The sequence below is a fragment of the Aethalodelphis obliquidens genome, unplaced genomic scaffold, assembly GCF_003676395.1.
Source record: "Aethalodelphis obliquidens isolate GAN/ISIS:26980383/991018 unplaced genomic scaffold, ASM367639v1 scaffold16, whole genome shotgun sequence".
Taxonomy (NCBI): domain Eukaryota; kingdom Metazoa; phylum Chordata; class Mammalia; order Artiodactyla; family Delphinidae; genus Aethalodelphis; species Aethalodelphis obliquidens.
In genome coordinates this window covers 10,273,786-10,293,055 of record NW_020837960.1, presented here as the reverse complement: position 1 = coordinate 10,293,055, position 19,270 = coordinate 10,273,786, and the positions used below count along the sequence as shown (strand labels likewise).

The window sequence follows — 19,270 nt, the reverse complement described above, 5'->3', positions numbered from 1 at the left end:
CTAACTGCATTATCCTACTTCAGTGGCATTATCAACTGAGTATGAAACTTACGTTAATCCATTGAGAAAGTAACCCTATGTTCCTTTAGGTTTGATTAACTTGCTCTTGAAATGCAGTTCTATGAAATATCCAGACTATTCATAAATTCCTATACAATGAATAACTTGTAGCTAAAATGAAATATTTTATGTGGAGTTTTTATAATGTTTAAGTAGTGGCTTGGTTTCTACTTTTCCAACTAAAACTTGGAAGTGCATACAAAATTAAGAGGGAGAGGATATAAATATATGTAAATAGAATCTTAATTACATAAAGGGAATTAACCTGTTCATCTATATTAGTAATATGGGGTTTTTCTTAAACATCGTTACTGAGTTTAAGGCAGCCTCAGTTACTCTGTTAAACTTCTTTTCCTGAAAATAACAGAAAGAAGTATACAAATAGGTACAGTCCAGCTGTCTTTTTATCTCTCCGTTCTCTGTCACGATAAACCTTTACAGTTTTTTATTCTAAAGGAGATGTCTCTCAACAAAACTTGGAGGAAATAAAGAGGAAACAATAATAACAATAAAAATGAATGCTTTGTGTATTAGAAAAATCAATAATCATTGCCTCTTTAAAGTTTTGCTTGTTTCTTTAAAAGGCATTCTATTGCAAGGGCAACATATTCCCCAACTGACACAGAGATTGCTATACAAGAGTCACTGGGGAGATGCCATAGCAGAGAGAAACAAGCCCCAGGCCCCATGGCACTTGGCGTGGGGCAGTGAGGGCAGAGGCATGGCAGCCAAGCTCTGGAAACCACTTGGGAAGCTATTCCATTGACCAATAATATTGAGGAATCTTCACTTCTTACTCTTTTCAGCTGATTTAAAGAACTGCCACGAATATCATCAATCTCTAAACCCATTGTTTCATCCAACCTGCATTTGAAAAATGCAAGATAAGTTCATTTTGGAAGGAGCGAGCAGGAGAGATCCTAGATGTCAAGGTTGAAAGATGTAATGTTTCTACAGCTTAATGAAAAGCGGTATCTTTAAGGAATTCACATCTATACAACAGAAAAGCCCACTATGTTGTCAACCCAGTGGGAGATAATAGGTCATTTACTTTAGAAATGATGTAGAGACGTTTCCACTCTAATTTTCTAAGTCATAGTTTTGCATGGGTATTTCCTTCCTCAATTCCTGTTACAAACAACTTCTATGGAGATTAAAGTAGTGGTCTCTTTATTCATTAAAATTAGCTAAAGAATCTCTAGGCAATAATGTTTTGGTCATTATATAACTATGTAAAAATTAAGTAAAGGCTTACTGACCATATGTCACACTCGGACAGATCTTATTATAGAATTAAATAATTTGTATTTTGAGGGTCAAGAATATATTATTTTTCAGGCACTATTTTAAGGAATTATTAACTATCTGAAAATCAGGATAAGTTAGCATAATAAGAAAGCCAGACTTTAGCAAAACATGCCTTCTTTTAGGGTCTTAATGACGCATTCACTTTACCTGTAATCATTTTGGGTCTCTCTTTTTTTTTTTTTTGCATGCCTAATGATTCATTTAATGTGTGCATGTGTCCTCAAGCATGAACTATGTCAATAGGATAATCTACTGATAAACGAAAGTGAGAAGTACAAGTTGTTGGAGATCAACCCGGTCTTTACTTATCTCAGTACATATTCTTCTGAAATGTTGCCTGTGACTTAAGTTGTGAACAAATGAGAATGTCACATGAGCAAATGCAGATTGTTAGTGACTTAGACGTGGGGTGAGGGGCTGGAGAGAGTCCAGTTGTGTTGGCCAATCTCCTGTGTGCCACCTTATCTACCAAAATATAACCAAAATATATACTGGGTAGGTAGGGCTCATCTAGAACCTGGATTAGGAATAAGGATTGAGAAGAAAACTCAGCTGGGTGATGCATGAGTTTCAGCTCATTTCTGGGACTAGTTGGAGAAGGGATAGGAAACAGTGGGTTGGACAGCAAGCTATTCTGAGAAACTTCAAAGACCTCAGATCCCTCCTAGCTAGGAGAGAGAAAAACGCATCTAGGCCAGGGCTAATCACCCAACAAATCTTATTAAAAGGAAGATTTTGACTCAACAGGGCTGGAATGGATTGAGATTCTGCATTTCTATAAGCTCCCAGGTGATACGGATGCTGCTGGTGCATGGACCACATTTTGAGTAGCAATGATGCAGAGCAGTGCTATCCAGTAGAATTTTTGCAGTGATGGAACTATTCAACATCTGTATTGTCTACTATGGCTATTGAGTGATTGAAATGTTGCTAGTGCAACTGAGAAACTAAATTTCTAATTAAATTAACTTTAAACAGCCACATGGAGCTAGTGGCCACCATGTAGGACAGCACAGATCTTACACATTCAGGGATCACCTCTTCTCAGCCACAGCAATATATGTGATGGTCCTCAAATGATCTAATCCATCAATTCATTTAGATTAGTAACTTTCCTTTTATAAAATGCAAACTGTAAAATCAGTTTCTTTACATTGTTTTCTTCCTAACACTTGGCTAGATGACCCACAGTGGGTGCTAAGGTGGGGCAAGATAAAAGGAGTCCGTTTGTAGTGGGACAGTTGATGAGGAAAGGGCAGTACGTGGCAGTGAGAATTTGAGCAACCATCTCTATTGGGCACGTGGAAAAATGGGAAGCCAGGAAGTAAGCAAGAAACTCAGAAAGTGAGGTGGAGGGACAGATGGAAGAGAAAAATTGAGTACTCTGAAATTTTATTTAGGCCTGACCCTGTCCCTTTCTTGACAAGTAAGTTGTTCTTCAGGAAAACGAGCAGTGAAGGAAAATGAAAGGAAGTGGATGTGAGCTGTGATTCCCCTCCAGCCCTCCCAAATTATCTACATGCAGGAGAGTCTGGTGGGGAGGAAAGACGGCAATTACAGCTGGCAATCAGGCCCAGGCTTGAGCTTCTCACCTCAGCTTATGCATGGACCAAGGTGCAGAGGCCCCACCTGCACTCCCCAGAGCTGGGATCAGGCCATGTGGAGAAGCTCTTCCTATCTTTGTTGTAACCCCATCTACCATGAGAAGCTGATTCCTCTGCGAGGCTGACACTGGCCTCTAGAGGCTCTGAAGGCACCATCCTGGCAAACAGGCGTGAGTGATGTCCTTTGGGTCCTACATAGCTATGCACAGACAATGCATACAGTGAAAAATGCTCCTATTCAAAACCCATTTGCTGGAAAATTCTAGCTAAGGATTCTGTTAACTGAGGTTCAACATATATAATGGATGTTACTCAAGAGTGAAAAAGCAACATCAAATACAAAATCTAATCATTTACATCTTCCTCTTAAATTCTGAACATGTGATAACTAGATAATCTTTCCTATTGGCAAAGGAGAATTTGGGGAGAGTGAAAATCGGTAACGATGTTTGCATTAATTCATTCTTTTCTAGGATTTCTTGCCTCCTTGCCTCCACCTTTCCTTTTTCTTTTTTTTTTTTTTTTGTGGACAGGGATCCGCGATCTCAGCAGAGAGTTCTGAGAACACAGGGAAGTGCTTGAAAGAGCAGGACACTTTGCAGGGTGAGGGACTCTAAAAGGGACTGGAAAGGAAGACCTTTGATTTCATAAGTGTGGATAACATTAAAATTAACTGAGTAGCTCTTTGCTCTTTTAAGCTACCTGATACAATTCGCTTTGGAAAATTTCCATTTATTCACAACTTAGGTAAAATATATAGTCAGACACACTTGGTCAGGAACCTATCAAGTTTCATTTATTTTTCAGATGCCCAAATTTTGTGATTTTTACTAGTAAATACTCAAGTTATAAATAAGGATAAGCATCAAATATTTAAACCCTTTTGATATAATTAAATTATATGTCAGACAATAGCTCATTTTAAATGTTTTCCCATCTATATTTCTCTTTAAGCATCTGGAAAATAAATGTCTAGAAAATATCAATGAGAGTATAGTTTAGATTACATGTACACAAGTGTGAATGTACATATAAATGTATACGTGTATATATGTATATCTTTTGAGCACCTACCTAGAAGGCTACTTTATGAAAATTGTTAACCACTGGGTCAGTAGTACCCTGTTTACTTCTCTTATATAGAAGATTTTTAAACATTAGAATTAATTTTTTGGTATATAATGTCTAAAGAAAATTTATTTAAGGACATTTTTGTGACTTTTTGATATGTATGCCTTTGGCTTTCAAAGATTTTGATCATTGTAATGTTGACTCCTCATGCGCTAGACTGAAGTATAGTGGTTTACAAAAAGGAAAATAATATCTACCTGATAGGATATAAGAATTAAGTGAGATAATAATAAATAATGGAAAGCCCTTAAGAAAAAATTTAAATCTCTTTTGTTGGGAAGTTTGTGTCAGGAGTCCCTTTAGCCAGTGGACGAGTCTGGGTGACCAATCAGTATACCAATCCCAGTTGAGACGTTGGGGAAATTCCTGGATGTCAACAGTCTGCTATATTATACATGCAAACAGAGTATTAAATAATTATTTAATTGAAATGAAAAATTTAAAACAGAATGTGGGAATTTTGGTACGGAGAGCTATGATAAGTTTTGTTAGGCAACAGAACATATAATCTTATGAAAATATCCAGAGAATTTTCTTAATGTGCACACCTACTGTTTATGATAGGTTGGTATAAAATTGGCTTGCATAAGATATATATCATTTGTTGATTAGGGCACAGACACATGTTCACAAATTCTTAGATATAGAATATTTACGCAAAATTCCACATCAAAGAACAGAAAAGTGCCTTTAGCCAACCAAAAGGTACTTAGGTAGTAATAAATTAAATTCCATTAAAACTGACATTAAAGCTAAGTGTTACATATTAAATGTGACATGCAAGAAACAGAAAGACAATTCAGGCAGGAACATCGTGCATTAAGATTTGCATTCATTCATAGTATTTGAGGGGTTTTAACCATATTCTTTGACCACTGAGAGCTAGGAATCTGAGGTGATACCAATTCAAAACACCACTTAATTTACATCTTAGTCTTCTAGCCAGTGATTTTAAGTAAGAAGCCAATGCCTCCAATAATGAAACCCAAGAAATTTCAGCTACATATTGTTATGTGTTTGCACGGTAAGAACATTCCATCTGACCAGGTTAAAGGAAAGTAAACATTGTGCAATTCCACCTTTTGGACAATGCAATTGTCTCAGATTCCTCCCACCTTTTTACTAATATGAGCAAATTTGAATGTGTCAGGTTTGCACAATAAGAAAATGGCTTTGTGGAATGTATTTTTGTGGCACAAAATATTTTCTAATACCTCAAATCAAACTTTTCACCCATATCAAGCCGTAGAGGTGCCTCAGTGGTGCTTATTTATCTAGGCAGAAAACTACAAGAACAGCCAATGGCTCCCAAGGACTTTGTATTAAGTAGCAATTACTTTCCTTCCAAGGAACAGCACCAATATGATTACACCTCAGACTGGGGGTGTGCTCCTTCCAAGCTCTTTAATTCCCTGGAGAATTCGCTTCATATGACCCACTTTCGGTATCCCCAGGTCCTAAAAATAAAAAAAAAAGGTAGAAAGAAAGAAAAAAGAAAGAGGAAGAAGTTTACTGACAAGAGAAAAACTGAGGATTAAATATTTAACTAGCTAATAACACAGTTAGCATTCAGCTCATTCATTTTAGTTTACATTCAATGATTTAGGAAGTAAAAGTTAGAAAAGTAAGTTTATAAAACCAAAAAAACCCTGACATTAAAAAATTGCCGACCAGTAAAAAAATCACATCTTACACAACTCTTAAATGTAACATTCTCATAAGTTATACACAAGGGCAATTCTTTAAGAGTCAAAATTACTTCCTCTTTTTTCTTCTTCTTTTTTTTTTGTTTTAAAAAACACAGGTCCGGGCTTCCCTGGTGGCGCAGTGGTTGAGAGTCCGCCTGCCGATGCAGGGGACACGGGTTCGTGCCCTGGTCCGGGAGGATCCCACATGCCGCGGAGTGGCTGGGCCCGTGAGCCATGGCCGCTGAGCCTGCGCGTCCGGAGCCTGTGCTCCGCAATGGAAGGGGCCACAACAGTGAGAGGCCCGCGTACCGAAAAACAAGAAAACAAAAAAACAAACAAAAAAACCACAGGTCCTTTTGTGATCTCTGAAAGAAGTGACATGTGACACCAGGGTATCCACAATTAGTCTTAAAACAACTATACATTTCCTTGCTAAAATATTAAACTTACAAGTGAGGCCTGATCCTCAGGGAAGACTCCAGTACCCATGACCAAAATGTGGAATCCAAATGCATTTGAACTTGCATTTAGAGCCTTTGATTTGAGTGAAATATTTAAATATTCCTTATACTTCGTAATGTATAAGTATAAACAATTACATAAACATTGGTATGTATCTGTGGGTTGATGCTTTTCCTCAAAACACTTTTGACCCTTTCCCTCAGAATTCTTGTTTCTTAAAGGACTATCTTCCTAAAAAAGAACCAAGGAACCAATATTTAGTTTTCAGAAATGAATGGTGATTGCAGAGTGGGCAGCACAGAGCAGGAGCCTGGCGAACAAATACTTGTTGCAGTGATAAATGAGACCCATCCAAGACAGCCATAGTATTCGCTGTCTGAAAAACTAAAAGAGATGGTGAAGGCCTCCCTATAGCTTCTTTAAGCGTAATGGGCATCATCAATTTGTGTGAAGTCAGACAACTTCTTCACAAAACAAAGAACGTGAAATATTTGAAAATTAGGAAAAAGATGACTTTCAAGCAGCCTAGAAAATATAAGGTACCACAAGATTATTTGTCTGAGAAGATACACACCCACGCGCGTGCGCGCTCTCTCTCTCCCATATACTTTATGATCTCCTTGAATTCTATAGCAGCAATGCTACTGATGATTCTGAATCCTTCTGGAAAATACTCCTTCCACAGCCAGTGCTCTTTTTGAGCTTGAGATAATTTCAGGGTATCATTTTTACAATATTTAACTGACCCTGAAAAATATTTGCTCATATGATACCAGGTCATCCACAATTAGTCTTAAGGCAACTACACATTTCCTGAGCGTGTGCTAAAACAGCAAACTTAAAAGCAAGGCCAAACCCTACAGGAAGATAGAAAGGCAGATGCATTTACAGAGGCATTTAGATTCTTTGATTTGAGTGGCATATTTTAATGTTCTTTATACTTTGTGATAACATAGTTATCTGATTAAGAAATACCTTTAATATTAAATATTTTATTTTAGGCCATGTGCCCACTGTATTCTCAAGAATAAAAACTTCTTTGAGAGATGCAGACTCTACCCAGAATTATTATTTTGGTGTCTCGAGATGAATGTTTTCCCTAGAGTTACACTAACTTCTTAGCTATATTTTCTTTAGTTTGAGTTCAATACATTCACATCTTCTAGGAGTTAGGCTGTGATAAAGTTATGCCATGATGTTTGTTATGTATTTATTTTTATCATATTCTTTAGGGTCGACTTTTTCTTTCTTTGGATGAATAGCTTTAACTTTGCAGAGGCATGCTTTGTAGATACTGTTATCCTTCTACGCACACATATACAACTTTCCAAATGGAGAAAACAAAAAACCAACCAAACAAAACCCCTGTGTCTTTACCATTTGCTTTGTTACCCCTCACTTTTTCCTACTGCCTTCTAGGAGGTAAAATAATGCAATCAGTTTATTTGTCTGTTAAAACACATTAGCAATATTTCCCCTTTCCCACCTTTAGACTGTCACATTGCTATCTCTAGTTGTTTTGATGATAAGGAAGTAACACCTGAGCCAAGATCTGAGGAGAGTTAGCCAGGTGACGGGGAGGGGGGGAAGCATACCATAGGAGGGTACACCCTTAAGGTGAGAGAGGTCAGTATTTTTAAGCAAATGAAATAGGGCCAGGGTGGAAGGGTATATAGCCCAGCAAGGGCCAGTATTCCATAGCAGGTTGACTATATAGGCAGACCTTGTAGGCCTCCCATAGACGCGAGTCTTTATCCTAACTGAAATGGGAAGCCACTAAAAGGTTTTAAGCAGAAAAGTGATACACCTGATGTTAAAATGTCACTGTGCAATGTGGATAATGGACGAGAGAGGGCACGAGTAGCAATGCGAGGGCCAGTTAGGAAGATACTGACCTTACACAGGCAAGAGGAAGGACTGTGGAAAGGAGAAAGAGAAATGTATGGAGATTAAAGTCAAACTATGTGATGGGTTTAATGAGTTAGGGGGGAAACGATAAGAAAGAGAAAGGTGCTAAATATGACCTTGGGTTTCTCTAGCTCACATCCCTGAGTTGCTAAGATGTAGAGCACTGGAGAAGGGGCAGAATGGGAGTAGGACAGGAGAGTAGAAGTTTGGTGTGGACACGTTAAGATTGATATCCTGTGTGATGGCCAAGTAGCAAGTAGAGTTGGTGATATAATCCTAAAGTTTACAAATGAGGTCACAACCTTGTGAACCACTGATATATTCAGACAGTATTCGAAGCAATGGGAATGGACAAGATTACCTAGGGAGTAGGTAACCCTTCACCAATATTAAGAGACTTTCCTCTGAAGGGTCTGCTCCCTCTTACAGCTATAACCACAGAGTACGAGGATTGCTCGTTCTCCATCTCCGTTTTGTTCCACTGAAGGCTCTTTCTGTAAAATTACTTTCCTTTCCCATTGCCCCGCACCCTGTTTTAGAACCAAAAGAGTTAAAATGGACTATGTCAATAAAACTTCTAAAAGAAAAGTTTTAAGGGAAAGAATGTAATTTGCATTAAAAATAAAAACAACAAAAAAGTTTCATGAAAAACTAAATAGAAATTTTACTAACATAATTCTTAATCAGCAGCTCCTTTGTACTCTTATTTTTTTTCCAGCCAGGTCCTATCAGTCTAACTTTGACTTTTCTGTGTGAGCTTTGTTTTTTCACTCTGCAAATAACTGCTTCACTCACTGTGTATGTTTATATATGTTTGTATGTACATATATGTAACATATACATGTCTATTTATATACACACACAGCCTTTTCCTTGAACATACGATTATTCACGGCAAATGGAATGCAAGCTTCTAGAGGGCAGATGCCACCTAGAGAAGCTGGCATAATATATTAATCAGTAGCTATTCAATAAATATTGCTGCCTGCCAAGGGTATCAGAAGCTACACAAATATGTTCCACGTAATGATCCTCTACATTTAGTTTTTGGTGTATTCAAGTGTTGAAGTAATTTTTACGTTATGAACTGTAACACTATGTATTTTGCTATGTTCCAGATTTGGGACTCTCAACTAAGATAATTAGTTAAGCTATTATTTTATTATTATTCTGGCTAAAAATGTTTAGGTATAAGTGGTGTCTACTTTTGATGTGCTAAAACTTTATGACTCTGCTTTATAAAAATCTATACTTTAGGTTACCCATCATGGGGTCAAAGGTCTCTGCTAACGTATTTGTAGATAAAGGCACAACCGTTCATGAATTTATTAGGAATTTACTGTCTCATAATTCTATGCATTTTAGAACCTGGTCTACAGGAAAGGAATCAATCCAACAAATGTTGAAGGCTTTGTCAGTTGCTTATGAATCAGTCTTGGAATTTTTAAACGGCAGCGTGGGGTAAGAAAAGATAACATTACAAAATCCTACTTCTAACCCTGGGACAGAATATGCTTCTTTGGCCATTTCTAAGGTTGCGTCTCCACCCAAAGAATAAAAGGGAATTGCTGCAGACCATGAATTAATACTTTTCGTTCCCTGTCATAAAAGACAAATAGACTTTGGGCTGCCTTCTAGCAAAAACAAGGCATAATTTTTACTTCATTTACTAAAGAAAATAATACATTTATTTTTGAGAAGAATACAATTTTAATAATAAGTCATGGAAAGGAAATTTGAATTTATTTGTCTAGTTGTTCATGTGACCTCTGAAAGCTCAATTTTGAAACACAACCAAATCATAGGATTCCAAGTAGCCACTGCTGTAAGTCTCTCATCTAGTTCCATATATTAGAAAGGCTTTGTTATTGGCATTTTGAATTAATTTTTAGTTGTTAACCTTTTATTAGATATTTTCAGCAACAAATATCACCTTTCACGTTGATCCAAAAAAATGAGCCGATGGAAATATGATCCATTTGGAAATATTAGCACAGGAACAGCCATACCAATGGATGCAGAGAAAACTTACTAAGTTCATGCTAAGCTTTAGCTATAACAGTCAATGATTTTGACAGAAAAATATTGCTGACATTCTTGTTTCAAAATGCATACCAGGAACTCAGACCACAGGACAAGGCATATTAGATTACTGCACGTTTGCATAACATAAGCCAAGCTATAAGCACAGAACAGAACAGCACAGGAGAAAGGAGTCTGTTTTGCAAGAAAAATTTTAAGAGCAGAAGTAGCACAAAGGAAATACCTTAAGATCTCGCCTTTCCAGATGCAAGAGTTCAGCCCCTCTGATGTCATGACGGATGAAGATTTCTTTGTACTCTCCCAAATTGAGCAGATCCAGCCAAGCAGCAACTTCCTCTGTGCCCCATTTCTGAACTACCAAAGTTAAGAGCAAAACCCCCTTAATTTCTACATGCTCAATGCATTACAAAGCACAGGTTGGCCAAAGAAGATGCGAAACAGAGTACAGCGGCAGTGCTAGCAAAGGGAAAGGTTCAAGGTATTGTCTCAACAAAACTGCAATTCCACGTTTTCCCATGCAAGTTTCAGACTATCAGTCAACACCAGGATCTGACTCTACAAGGACATTCACTGCTGCGCACCTGTGCCTTTCTCTTTAGCTCAATTTCCTCCTTAAAGCCATGCAAACTGCACAGTATGTATAAAAAATGTATTTCTCATGATTAGGATCAGTAGTACAAGGTCTAAATAAGCTCTGATGATTTCCTTAAGGACCATATATGAAACTTATTATAGTTTAATTAGCTACAAATGCTAATTAAAATTTAAAATCTGACACAGGGTACAATTTTACACAGATTTCTGCTTCAGGTCTTGCTGACTTCAAGTACTGCCTTTATTGGTTTTGATGATTACCATTATTGATAATTACAGCAATAAATGTATTGTTAAATCAATTTAATGTCATCTAAAAACTGTCAACACCGCTTTCTAAGATTAGTCGGGTTGTTATTTTACAGTATGTACAATCACTCTTTTATACATTTTACCCAACATTGATTAGCTTAATAAAAGTCTCCTTGTTTGCCACATTTGGTTTTAAAATGCCCTTCAATAGCTGCTTTACGATTGTCAAAAATAAGGTTATGTATCACTTTTCAAAATGAGATGGCTAACTCAGAAGAGTTACAAAATGATTTGATTATGAAAGGCACCTACCATCATATACACAGAACTTGAAGGTCTTTAGCAGTAGTACAGCATTAAATTTAATCTCTAAGGAAAGGTGGAAAGGGAACTTGAAAGAATACCCAAGAGAGAGTTTAATCTTTGCTTGAGAATACAAGTGTCACAGTGGACTGTCATTACTGAGGGGCTGAAATGGCATCGTAAGTCCTTAAAAGAGAAGGAAGAGAATATATAACTTGAGGTGGAAAATATATCTAGCAAGTTAAAGGAGTAAACGAAAGTTTCTACGTTCCATTTATCAAAATGATATAGATTTTGCACATTGAAGAAGGAAAACGAGTTACAAGCCTTGAATTACTGTCAGCAAGACGAAGACCCATCTAACAGACATGCTGACATTCACTCAGCAAAGTAGAAGCAAATCAGCAACCGCCTTGTAGACTTGTTAACTGCATGACTACAGACTCCTACTCGTGTTTGGATTTATTTTAGGTGTGATATGACTTTTTTATTATGGTAAAGTGAACATAAAATGAAATTCACCATTTTATAGTGTACAGTTCAGTGGTATTTAGTACATTCATAACATGCTGCAGTAATCACCACTCTCTAGTCTCAGATCACTTTCATCCCCTCGGTGATGAGGTGATACCACCTCAATACGTTATTTTTTTCATAATGTTATCCCTTCCCTTCCCGTGTGGATCACCTACCAGCCTGTGAACTTGTCTTCTGCTTCTGAACCTTTTCCTTTTTGAATCTGGGCACAATACGAAATACTGTGCTTCTGCTGTTTCTCTTGGTGCAATCCATGGGAGGCTCCTGTTCGAGTCGAGCAAGAAGAGAATTTTCTCAGGATATTAGGAGAAGAAAAACCCACTCTGATAGCACAGATAACATAGATGTAAGTTATCCACACAAAATATTGTTGAAGTGATAACTTCTTCCCCAAAAGTTCACGATGTTACGTACTCCTGAAAAGGTACCGATTCCCATAAGATGCCTTTGTTCACATAAAAGCTTTTTCTCGTTGGTTCAAGAAAAGTGCATCTGAAAGTAGTCTCCCCTGACCTGTGGTTTCCCTTTCTGCGGTTTCTGTTGCCTGCGGTCAACCACGGTCTGAAAATACTACATGGAAAATTCCAGAAATAAACAATTCATAAATTTTAAGTTGTGCACCGTTCTGAGTAGTATGATGAAATCGTGAGCCATCCTGATCTATCCCGTCTGGGATGTGAATTATCCCTTTGTCCAGCGTATCCCATCTGTTGGTCACTTAGTAGCCATCTGAGTTATCAGATCAACTGTTGTGGTAGCACAGTGCTTGTGTTCCAGTCACACTTATTTTACTTAATAAGGGCCCCGAGGCACAAGAGTAGTGAAGCTGGCAATTCAGATATGCCAAAAAGGAGCTGTAAAATTGCTTCCTTTAATGAAAAGCTGAAAGTTCTCGACTTAATAAGCAAAGAGAAAAATCGTATGCTGAGCTTGCTAAGACCTACAGTAAGAACGAATCTTCTGTCTGTGAAATTGTGAAGAAGGAAAAAGAAATTCATGCTAGTTTTGCTGTTGCATCTCAAACTGCAAAGGTTATAGCCACAGTGCGTGAGAAGTGCTTAGCTGATATGGAAAAGGCATTACATTTGTACAATAAGATATTCTGAGAGAGAGAGAGACCACATTCACGTAACTTTTATTACAGTATATTGTTATAATTGTTCTATTTTATTATTTGTTATTGTTGTTCATCTCTTACTGTGCCTAATTTATAAATTAAACTTTATCTTAGATATGTATGTATAGGGAAAAACATAGTATATATAGGGTTCAGTACTCCTCTGAGGTCCACTGGGGGTCTTGGAACGTACTTCCTGCAGATAAGGGAGGACGACTATATTCAAAATGTATTTTCTCCTGAACATCTCTTTTTCAAAGGATGCATTCAAATTCTATTGTCACAAAGCGTACACATTTATAAAGAAACAGGACAAATTTTACATACCTCATCCTCATTTGGGTGTAAGATATAATAAAGCCAAGGGATCTCTGTTAATTTCTGTAGCTCCACCTCCACGGAATGCAAGGCATTGGATACCCGCTCTTCATGTGGAGATTCCAACTGCTATTTGACCAGCAGATTAAAAACAAAATAAAACAAGCCTCAGTGACCAACCTCAAATAGAATAAATTATTTTACTGACACTGAACATCCTCATCTCTTATCAGACGAGGCTAGATTGTTGTTGGTTTTAATACAAAAGAATATGGAAAAAAGAACAAATTATTTTATACTGAGTTCATTTAAGCAAATCTGAATAGATTTATTCCTTACTTCCCAAAGATGATATAAGTAGCTAGTGTGACTTTAATAATTTCACAGAGAAAAGTATTACTTATGGTGATGTTTTTTCTATGTAAATCCAACCCTCCTCCCTTCCTATCCATGCATCCATCCGCCCATTCTGCCGGCCTGCATTAGGGAGTAATCTCATTATTCTACTTCTTTGTGGCAAAAATCATTCTGATTTACATAGGTTGCTGTGTGAACAAATAATAATATTTTAAATTGGTCAAAAATATGTCATATAATAAGAACTGCCTGGCACAAAAATCCTCTGGATAATTAAAATAACAGGTTAAAAAAAGACCCATGGATTTCAGAAAAATTTGTGACAAAAAGTTGTTGCACAAATCAGGGCAAAGCAAAAAGCTAAATGGCTTGTAACCTGGAAGAGGGCTAGCAAACTTTAAAGAGAATTTAACTGGTCACCTATTATCCACCCATTTGAAGCAGTTATTAAAAGTCACTTACAAATTCAGTAAATGAATAAAGGTGAAACAAACACTGTTAGGTGCAGAATTGAAAGGGAGGTGACTGAATTCTAGTCCTGGCCTTTTTACTCACTGTGCAACCAAGGGAAGATGAATTGATTTCAGGGGTCTTAAGTTTCCTTCTCAATAAATAGTAGAAAGTGACTACACACTTTCTAAGATCTCTTCCAGCTAATCAATACTTTTATAAACTACTTTAAAATTGTAGAGTACCTACATATAGGTTCACAGAATTTTAAGCTGAAGGTTCAGAGAGAATATTACTGTTATTTATTAGGGACATTATTTTCCCCCCTCTGTTATTCAAGGGATCTAGCATTTCTAGAAGTTAATAAAATTATGGAGATTTTCCACCAGGTCAAATAAAATTTACCACTTTCCTTTAAGTCTAAGAATATATGTCTTACAAAATTGATAAAATGGTTATTGCATATTCATTCTACAAGCAAAATGAAGCATATAACTTAGTTGCTCTCAAACACGACTGACTATTTTGATATCAATATTGCCAAATATTAAAAAAAAATTCACTGGTATACATTTCAAACCAAACATCCATATTTGACAATGACAGAAGAATTAAAAGTGGAGGGGAATCCTTATACGTTAACATAATATAATTGATTAATATTAACCAAGTAACATTTAATGGGTATTTTCAGTGTAGAGAGCTAAAATACAGCGTAAGTTATGCTTTTAGTTCTCGTCAATCAGAAATTATCTTAAATGTATTTCAAATAACATGAAAAAAATACATGTCCTTCATCCAATAATTGGGACCAAGGTCACAGCTCACTGGTTTTCCTATAGGACTAATTTTAGAAGAGCAGCAAGAAGAATTCAGGTTAATAATAGAAGTGCCAAGAATAGCCAAGAAGATTTTCCCATTGGTTTTATCAGAAGAGATATTCAATGTTTCTTCCTAAAAATTTCTCTTCACGGCCATAGCAGAGGCAGCCACCTCTGGCCCCAAGGAAGTTATACTTGAGCTTCCCTCGGAGGTGGGTAAAAGCAATGGACTTCATGCAGCCTTGAAGCTTCTCTTCTAAGAGCAAAGGATGCTCCAAGGGTGATACATTTTACTCTGGACTCCAGTCAAGCAGATATTCCAACCAATCACTTACAGTTGGCTAGTCTATGGAACACACCTCTCGTTCTTCCACTGTGCCAGATGCTATGACTTTTATTCTCGCTTTTATTTAGATGTATACATCTTCCCAAGAAAGAGATAAAATTACAGTAAAGAGAAATGTTTTAAGATCATCACCTATCAATTAATCAAAATTGTTACAAGGAAGAAAACAATAGCTAATGTACCTGGCCTTCTACAGTTACAACAGCATGTGTGAATAACCTACAATGGAACACTAGGTGGCAAAAAGACCCAACGTGCTAGAACATTTCAAGGGTGAGGGAAGAAAGGCTGATTAGTAAAGGACTGAGGTCCATGAACTTGTGGTCTGATTCAGACTTGGCTGCAACTTGATTTCCAACACCAATCTTGAGTTAACCTACGAATAGGTCTAGTTCTTGAAATTTAGTTCTTGAAACACGGAATCTAGAAAGCATCATCTAAGCAAATCTAGAAAATAACAATCCTATTTCAAATGTTAATTCCAGGAACACAACTCATGATTTCCTCTACTTTTCTGCATTAATGGGTTAATGAGTCCCTAGGGAATGTCTACCACTCTCTGTAAAGTTCAAGATTCTCAAAGCCGACTTGGGGGAACATATGTATGCATATGGCTGATTCCCTTTGGTGTACAACAGAAACTAACACAGTATTGTGAAGCAATTATACTCCAATAAGGATTTATTAAAAAACAAACAAAAAAAAAACCACGATGAGGGGAAATCTCTACTCCTGTTAGCCTAAAGTGTAACTCCCAGGTGTAGCCATAAATTTTCTTGAAGGCAAAAGCTAGGTAAAAAGGAAGCTCTAGGGATGGAGGCCGGAGGCTGCTTGTGCATTAGAATCTGATGAATGCGTGCTCCCTAATGAACACAAGAACCATACATTTATCATCATTCTGATGTTATCCACCATTTCTTTTCCTTACCAAAGGAACCCTGCCAACTAGTAAAGACTCTGTTTCATTATACAGGGCCTTCACATTGATGGCTATTTCAGTGGCAGTGTCTCTCGTAAGACTCTAGGAAAAAAACAAAACAAAACATCAAAGACAAGTAGTTCTGTATTAAATTGGGATTCAATCATCAGCGAGTACTTTACACTTTACTCTTCCGATTTAAATTCACATCGCAAATACTTTAAAAAGTCTACCCAAATTCTACGGTAATTGCAAAATTTCACACTCACATTCGTTAGCATGATTACCTCTTCTAATTCTGTGAGCACAGAGCCAGAAGAATGCACTGACTGTAGTGAATACACCCAGGACCACATCTCCTACACACGAACATGTATATGCTGGCGACAATAGACACATATTCCCACAAGAATTAAGTCAAAGAAAATTATGTCTTAAAAGGGACATTATCTGATCATAATTAATTCTATCCATTGAGTATCACTCTCCATAGTTCCAACCGGATTGATTTTTAGATTTTAATAATCTTGAGGACTCACACTTATTTGTATAATAACTTAGGTAAATCAACTGAATAACTGAAAGGGTAAAAATAACGTTACCAGTTTTCTCTATGCCATACCTCACATTTCATCACATTTATATTCTATCCACTCTATTATTAACTTCTACATTAGAAAATTAACTAAATTTACTGATTTAGTAAAACAAAATGGAGAATAATTTCAGTGGACAACCTCAAAAATGCATGAACAGCTCTAGTTAAATGCATGATATCTAGGCTTGCCCTATATGAAGGTGCAGGGGAGAAGGTAAAAAAGAGGAATGGTAGTACTTAAAAAGAGAAGGAGCACAAGGAAGATGGGAAGGTGACAAGTGATGGAAAGTGAAATAGAAAAAAAGGAAGCAAATTAAAGAGCAGGAATGGAAACACAGCAGAAAAGGAAAATAAAGAACAACCTGGCCACAATCGAATGATAAGCTTCTGGCTGAGACGCGTATAGACTAGTATTATGTTCTTTCAAAGGATGTGGCACATTTTGTATCAAGCTATATGTGGAACACCAAAAAATCTGCGGAATGGGCATTTACCATTGGCTCCTCACCTCTGGGAAGCGTGGGTTGGCTTTGTTCAGTGCGTGGGAGCATGCGTTCACTGCGTGCGCCAGCTCTTGCTCCAAAAGACAGTGGATGGTGGCTGCATCACAAATCCTGAAAGCAAAAACGAGGCAAATGGGCTTCCCTGGTGGCGCAGTGGTTGAGAGTCCGCCTGCCGATGCAGTGAACGCGGGTTCGTGTCCCGGTCCGGGAAGATCCCACATGCCGCGGAGCGGCTGGGCCCGTGAGCCATGGCCGCCGGGCCTGCGCGTCCGGAGCCTGTGCTCCGCAACGGGAGAGGCCACAGCAGTGAGAGGCCCGCGTACCGCGAGAAAAAAAAAAAAAAAAAAAAAAGGTCATGAAAGGAAATTTATTTAATAACTGCTCGATTATGAATGGCATGGGGTAGATTTACAAAATTCAAACCCTATTGCAACAAAAAATACTAACCCCAAATCTTCTATATAAAAAAAGTTAGACCTAGAATCAGAGATAAGCATATTGAGGTGTTATTTGGAAGAAGAGGGCATAGTAACATTTCATTTTGCTGTATCACTGGAAAGTTGAGAGGGGTCCCAAATGTAGAGCGTAGACACATCTTTTATTCGCTGAAACTTCAACCAGGCACAAATACAACAGATTAGGGGAAAAACATTGCCACATATATCTTCTATATGCTAAGTGCTTTATATTCATTATCTAATTTAATGTTCACAACCTAAAAGGTAGCTGTGGTTGCCTTTCTCCACTTTATAGATGAAGACATTGAGGCTCAGAAAGATTTAGTATGTGATACTAAATCACATACTAATTCACATACAGTGATAGAGCCAGGATTTGAATCGACGTCTATCCAACGCCAAAGCCTGTAGTGCCACTGTCCTCTGGAATATAAACCTTCAAGAACAGTCCTAGAATGACACGATTCTGGAGGCAATGAGGCCAAGAAGAAAAAGGAGGAGAGGGACTTCCAGGTGGTCCAACGGTAAAGAATCTACCTCCCAATGCAGGGGACGCGGGTTCGATCCCTGGTTGGGGAACTAAGATCCCACATGCCACGGGGCAACTAAGCCCGCGTGCCACAACTACTGAGCTCGGGAGCCTCAACGAGAGAGCCCATCTGCTGCAAACTACAGAGCCCATGCGCCACAACTAGAGAGAGAAAAAAAAAACCCGCATGCCACAACTAGAGAGAAGCCTAAGTGCCACAATGAAGAGCCCGTGCACTGCAACTAAGACCTGATGCAGCCAAAAAAATAAAAAGGAGGAGAAGTTCTACTGATTGCTAGAAAATGATGCAAGCTTTGCAGGTGACAAGAAGGTAAGACTATCCTAATCCTTTTGCTTCTAACGTCTTCAAGGAAAATGATCTTCAATCTGGAAAGGGAAGAACAAAAGAAGAGACAGAAGCCCCACATGGCTGAATCAAGAGTTTAATTCTTAAGGATCCTACACTGATATCCAAGGCACAAAGGAACTTGCAAATGTCACCTAAGCATCCTTACCAATAACCTTGAGAAATCATGAAGAAGAGGTTATTAACAAGAAGAACAGAGATAGATAAACGTTATTCTAATTTTCAAGGAAAAAGAAAGTTGTAAATCAACTTCAAATTAACATTTTCAACTGCTAACTGAATCTCCTCCTAGGTATTTCTAATGTAACTGAAATTCTGTAAGTCCAACATGGAACCCATCATTTTCCCTCTCAAAATCTATTCCTCTTCCTGAATAATATGGCTTCATCAAAGGCACCTTAGTCTAACCAGCCATTCACTAGGAAACTTAGGATCATCCTGAACGTGCCTGTGTACCAACTTTAGACCCTAACCTATCTTAAATCCTTCTTCTCCTTCCCATCTCTACTGCCTCAGTCCATTGTTTCCTAACAGGACCATTCTGACAGTGTTCACCCTTGCCCCAGCTTTGCTGTTCTGTGGACAGTGCTTCACATT

General features: G+C 37.7%; 1 protein-coding gene across 4 annotated transcripts in view; it reads right to left on the bottom strand.

Moving 5' to 3' along the window:
* Positions 1–1,537: 1,537 nt before the first annotated feature.
* DGKH (diacylglycerol kinase eta) overlaps positions 1,538–19,270 on the bottom strand; it is a 176,262-nt gene continuing 158,529 nt past the window's right edge. For 3 of the 4 annotated variants that reach the window (XM_027116172.1, XM_027116173.1, XM_027116175.1), the window contains 5 exons: positions 17,325–17,430; positions 16,228–16,320; positions 13,335–13,454; positions 12,046–12,154; positions 1,538–5,560 (listed from right to left, as the gene is read on the bottom strand). In XM_027116172.1, coding sequence (XP_026971973.1) covers positions 5,508–5,560; positions 12,046–12,154; positions 13,335–13,454; positions 16,228–16,320; positions 17,325–17,430 — 481 coding nt within the window. In that variant the 3' untranslated portion in view covers positions 1,538–5,507. Of the gene's footprint in view, positions 5,561–10,427; positions 10,559–12,045; positions 12,155–13,334; positions 13,455–16,227; positions 16,321–17,324; positions 17,431–19,270 lie in introns of all 4 variants that reach the window. The other variant, XM_027116174.1, reaches the window with a different exon arrangement.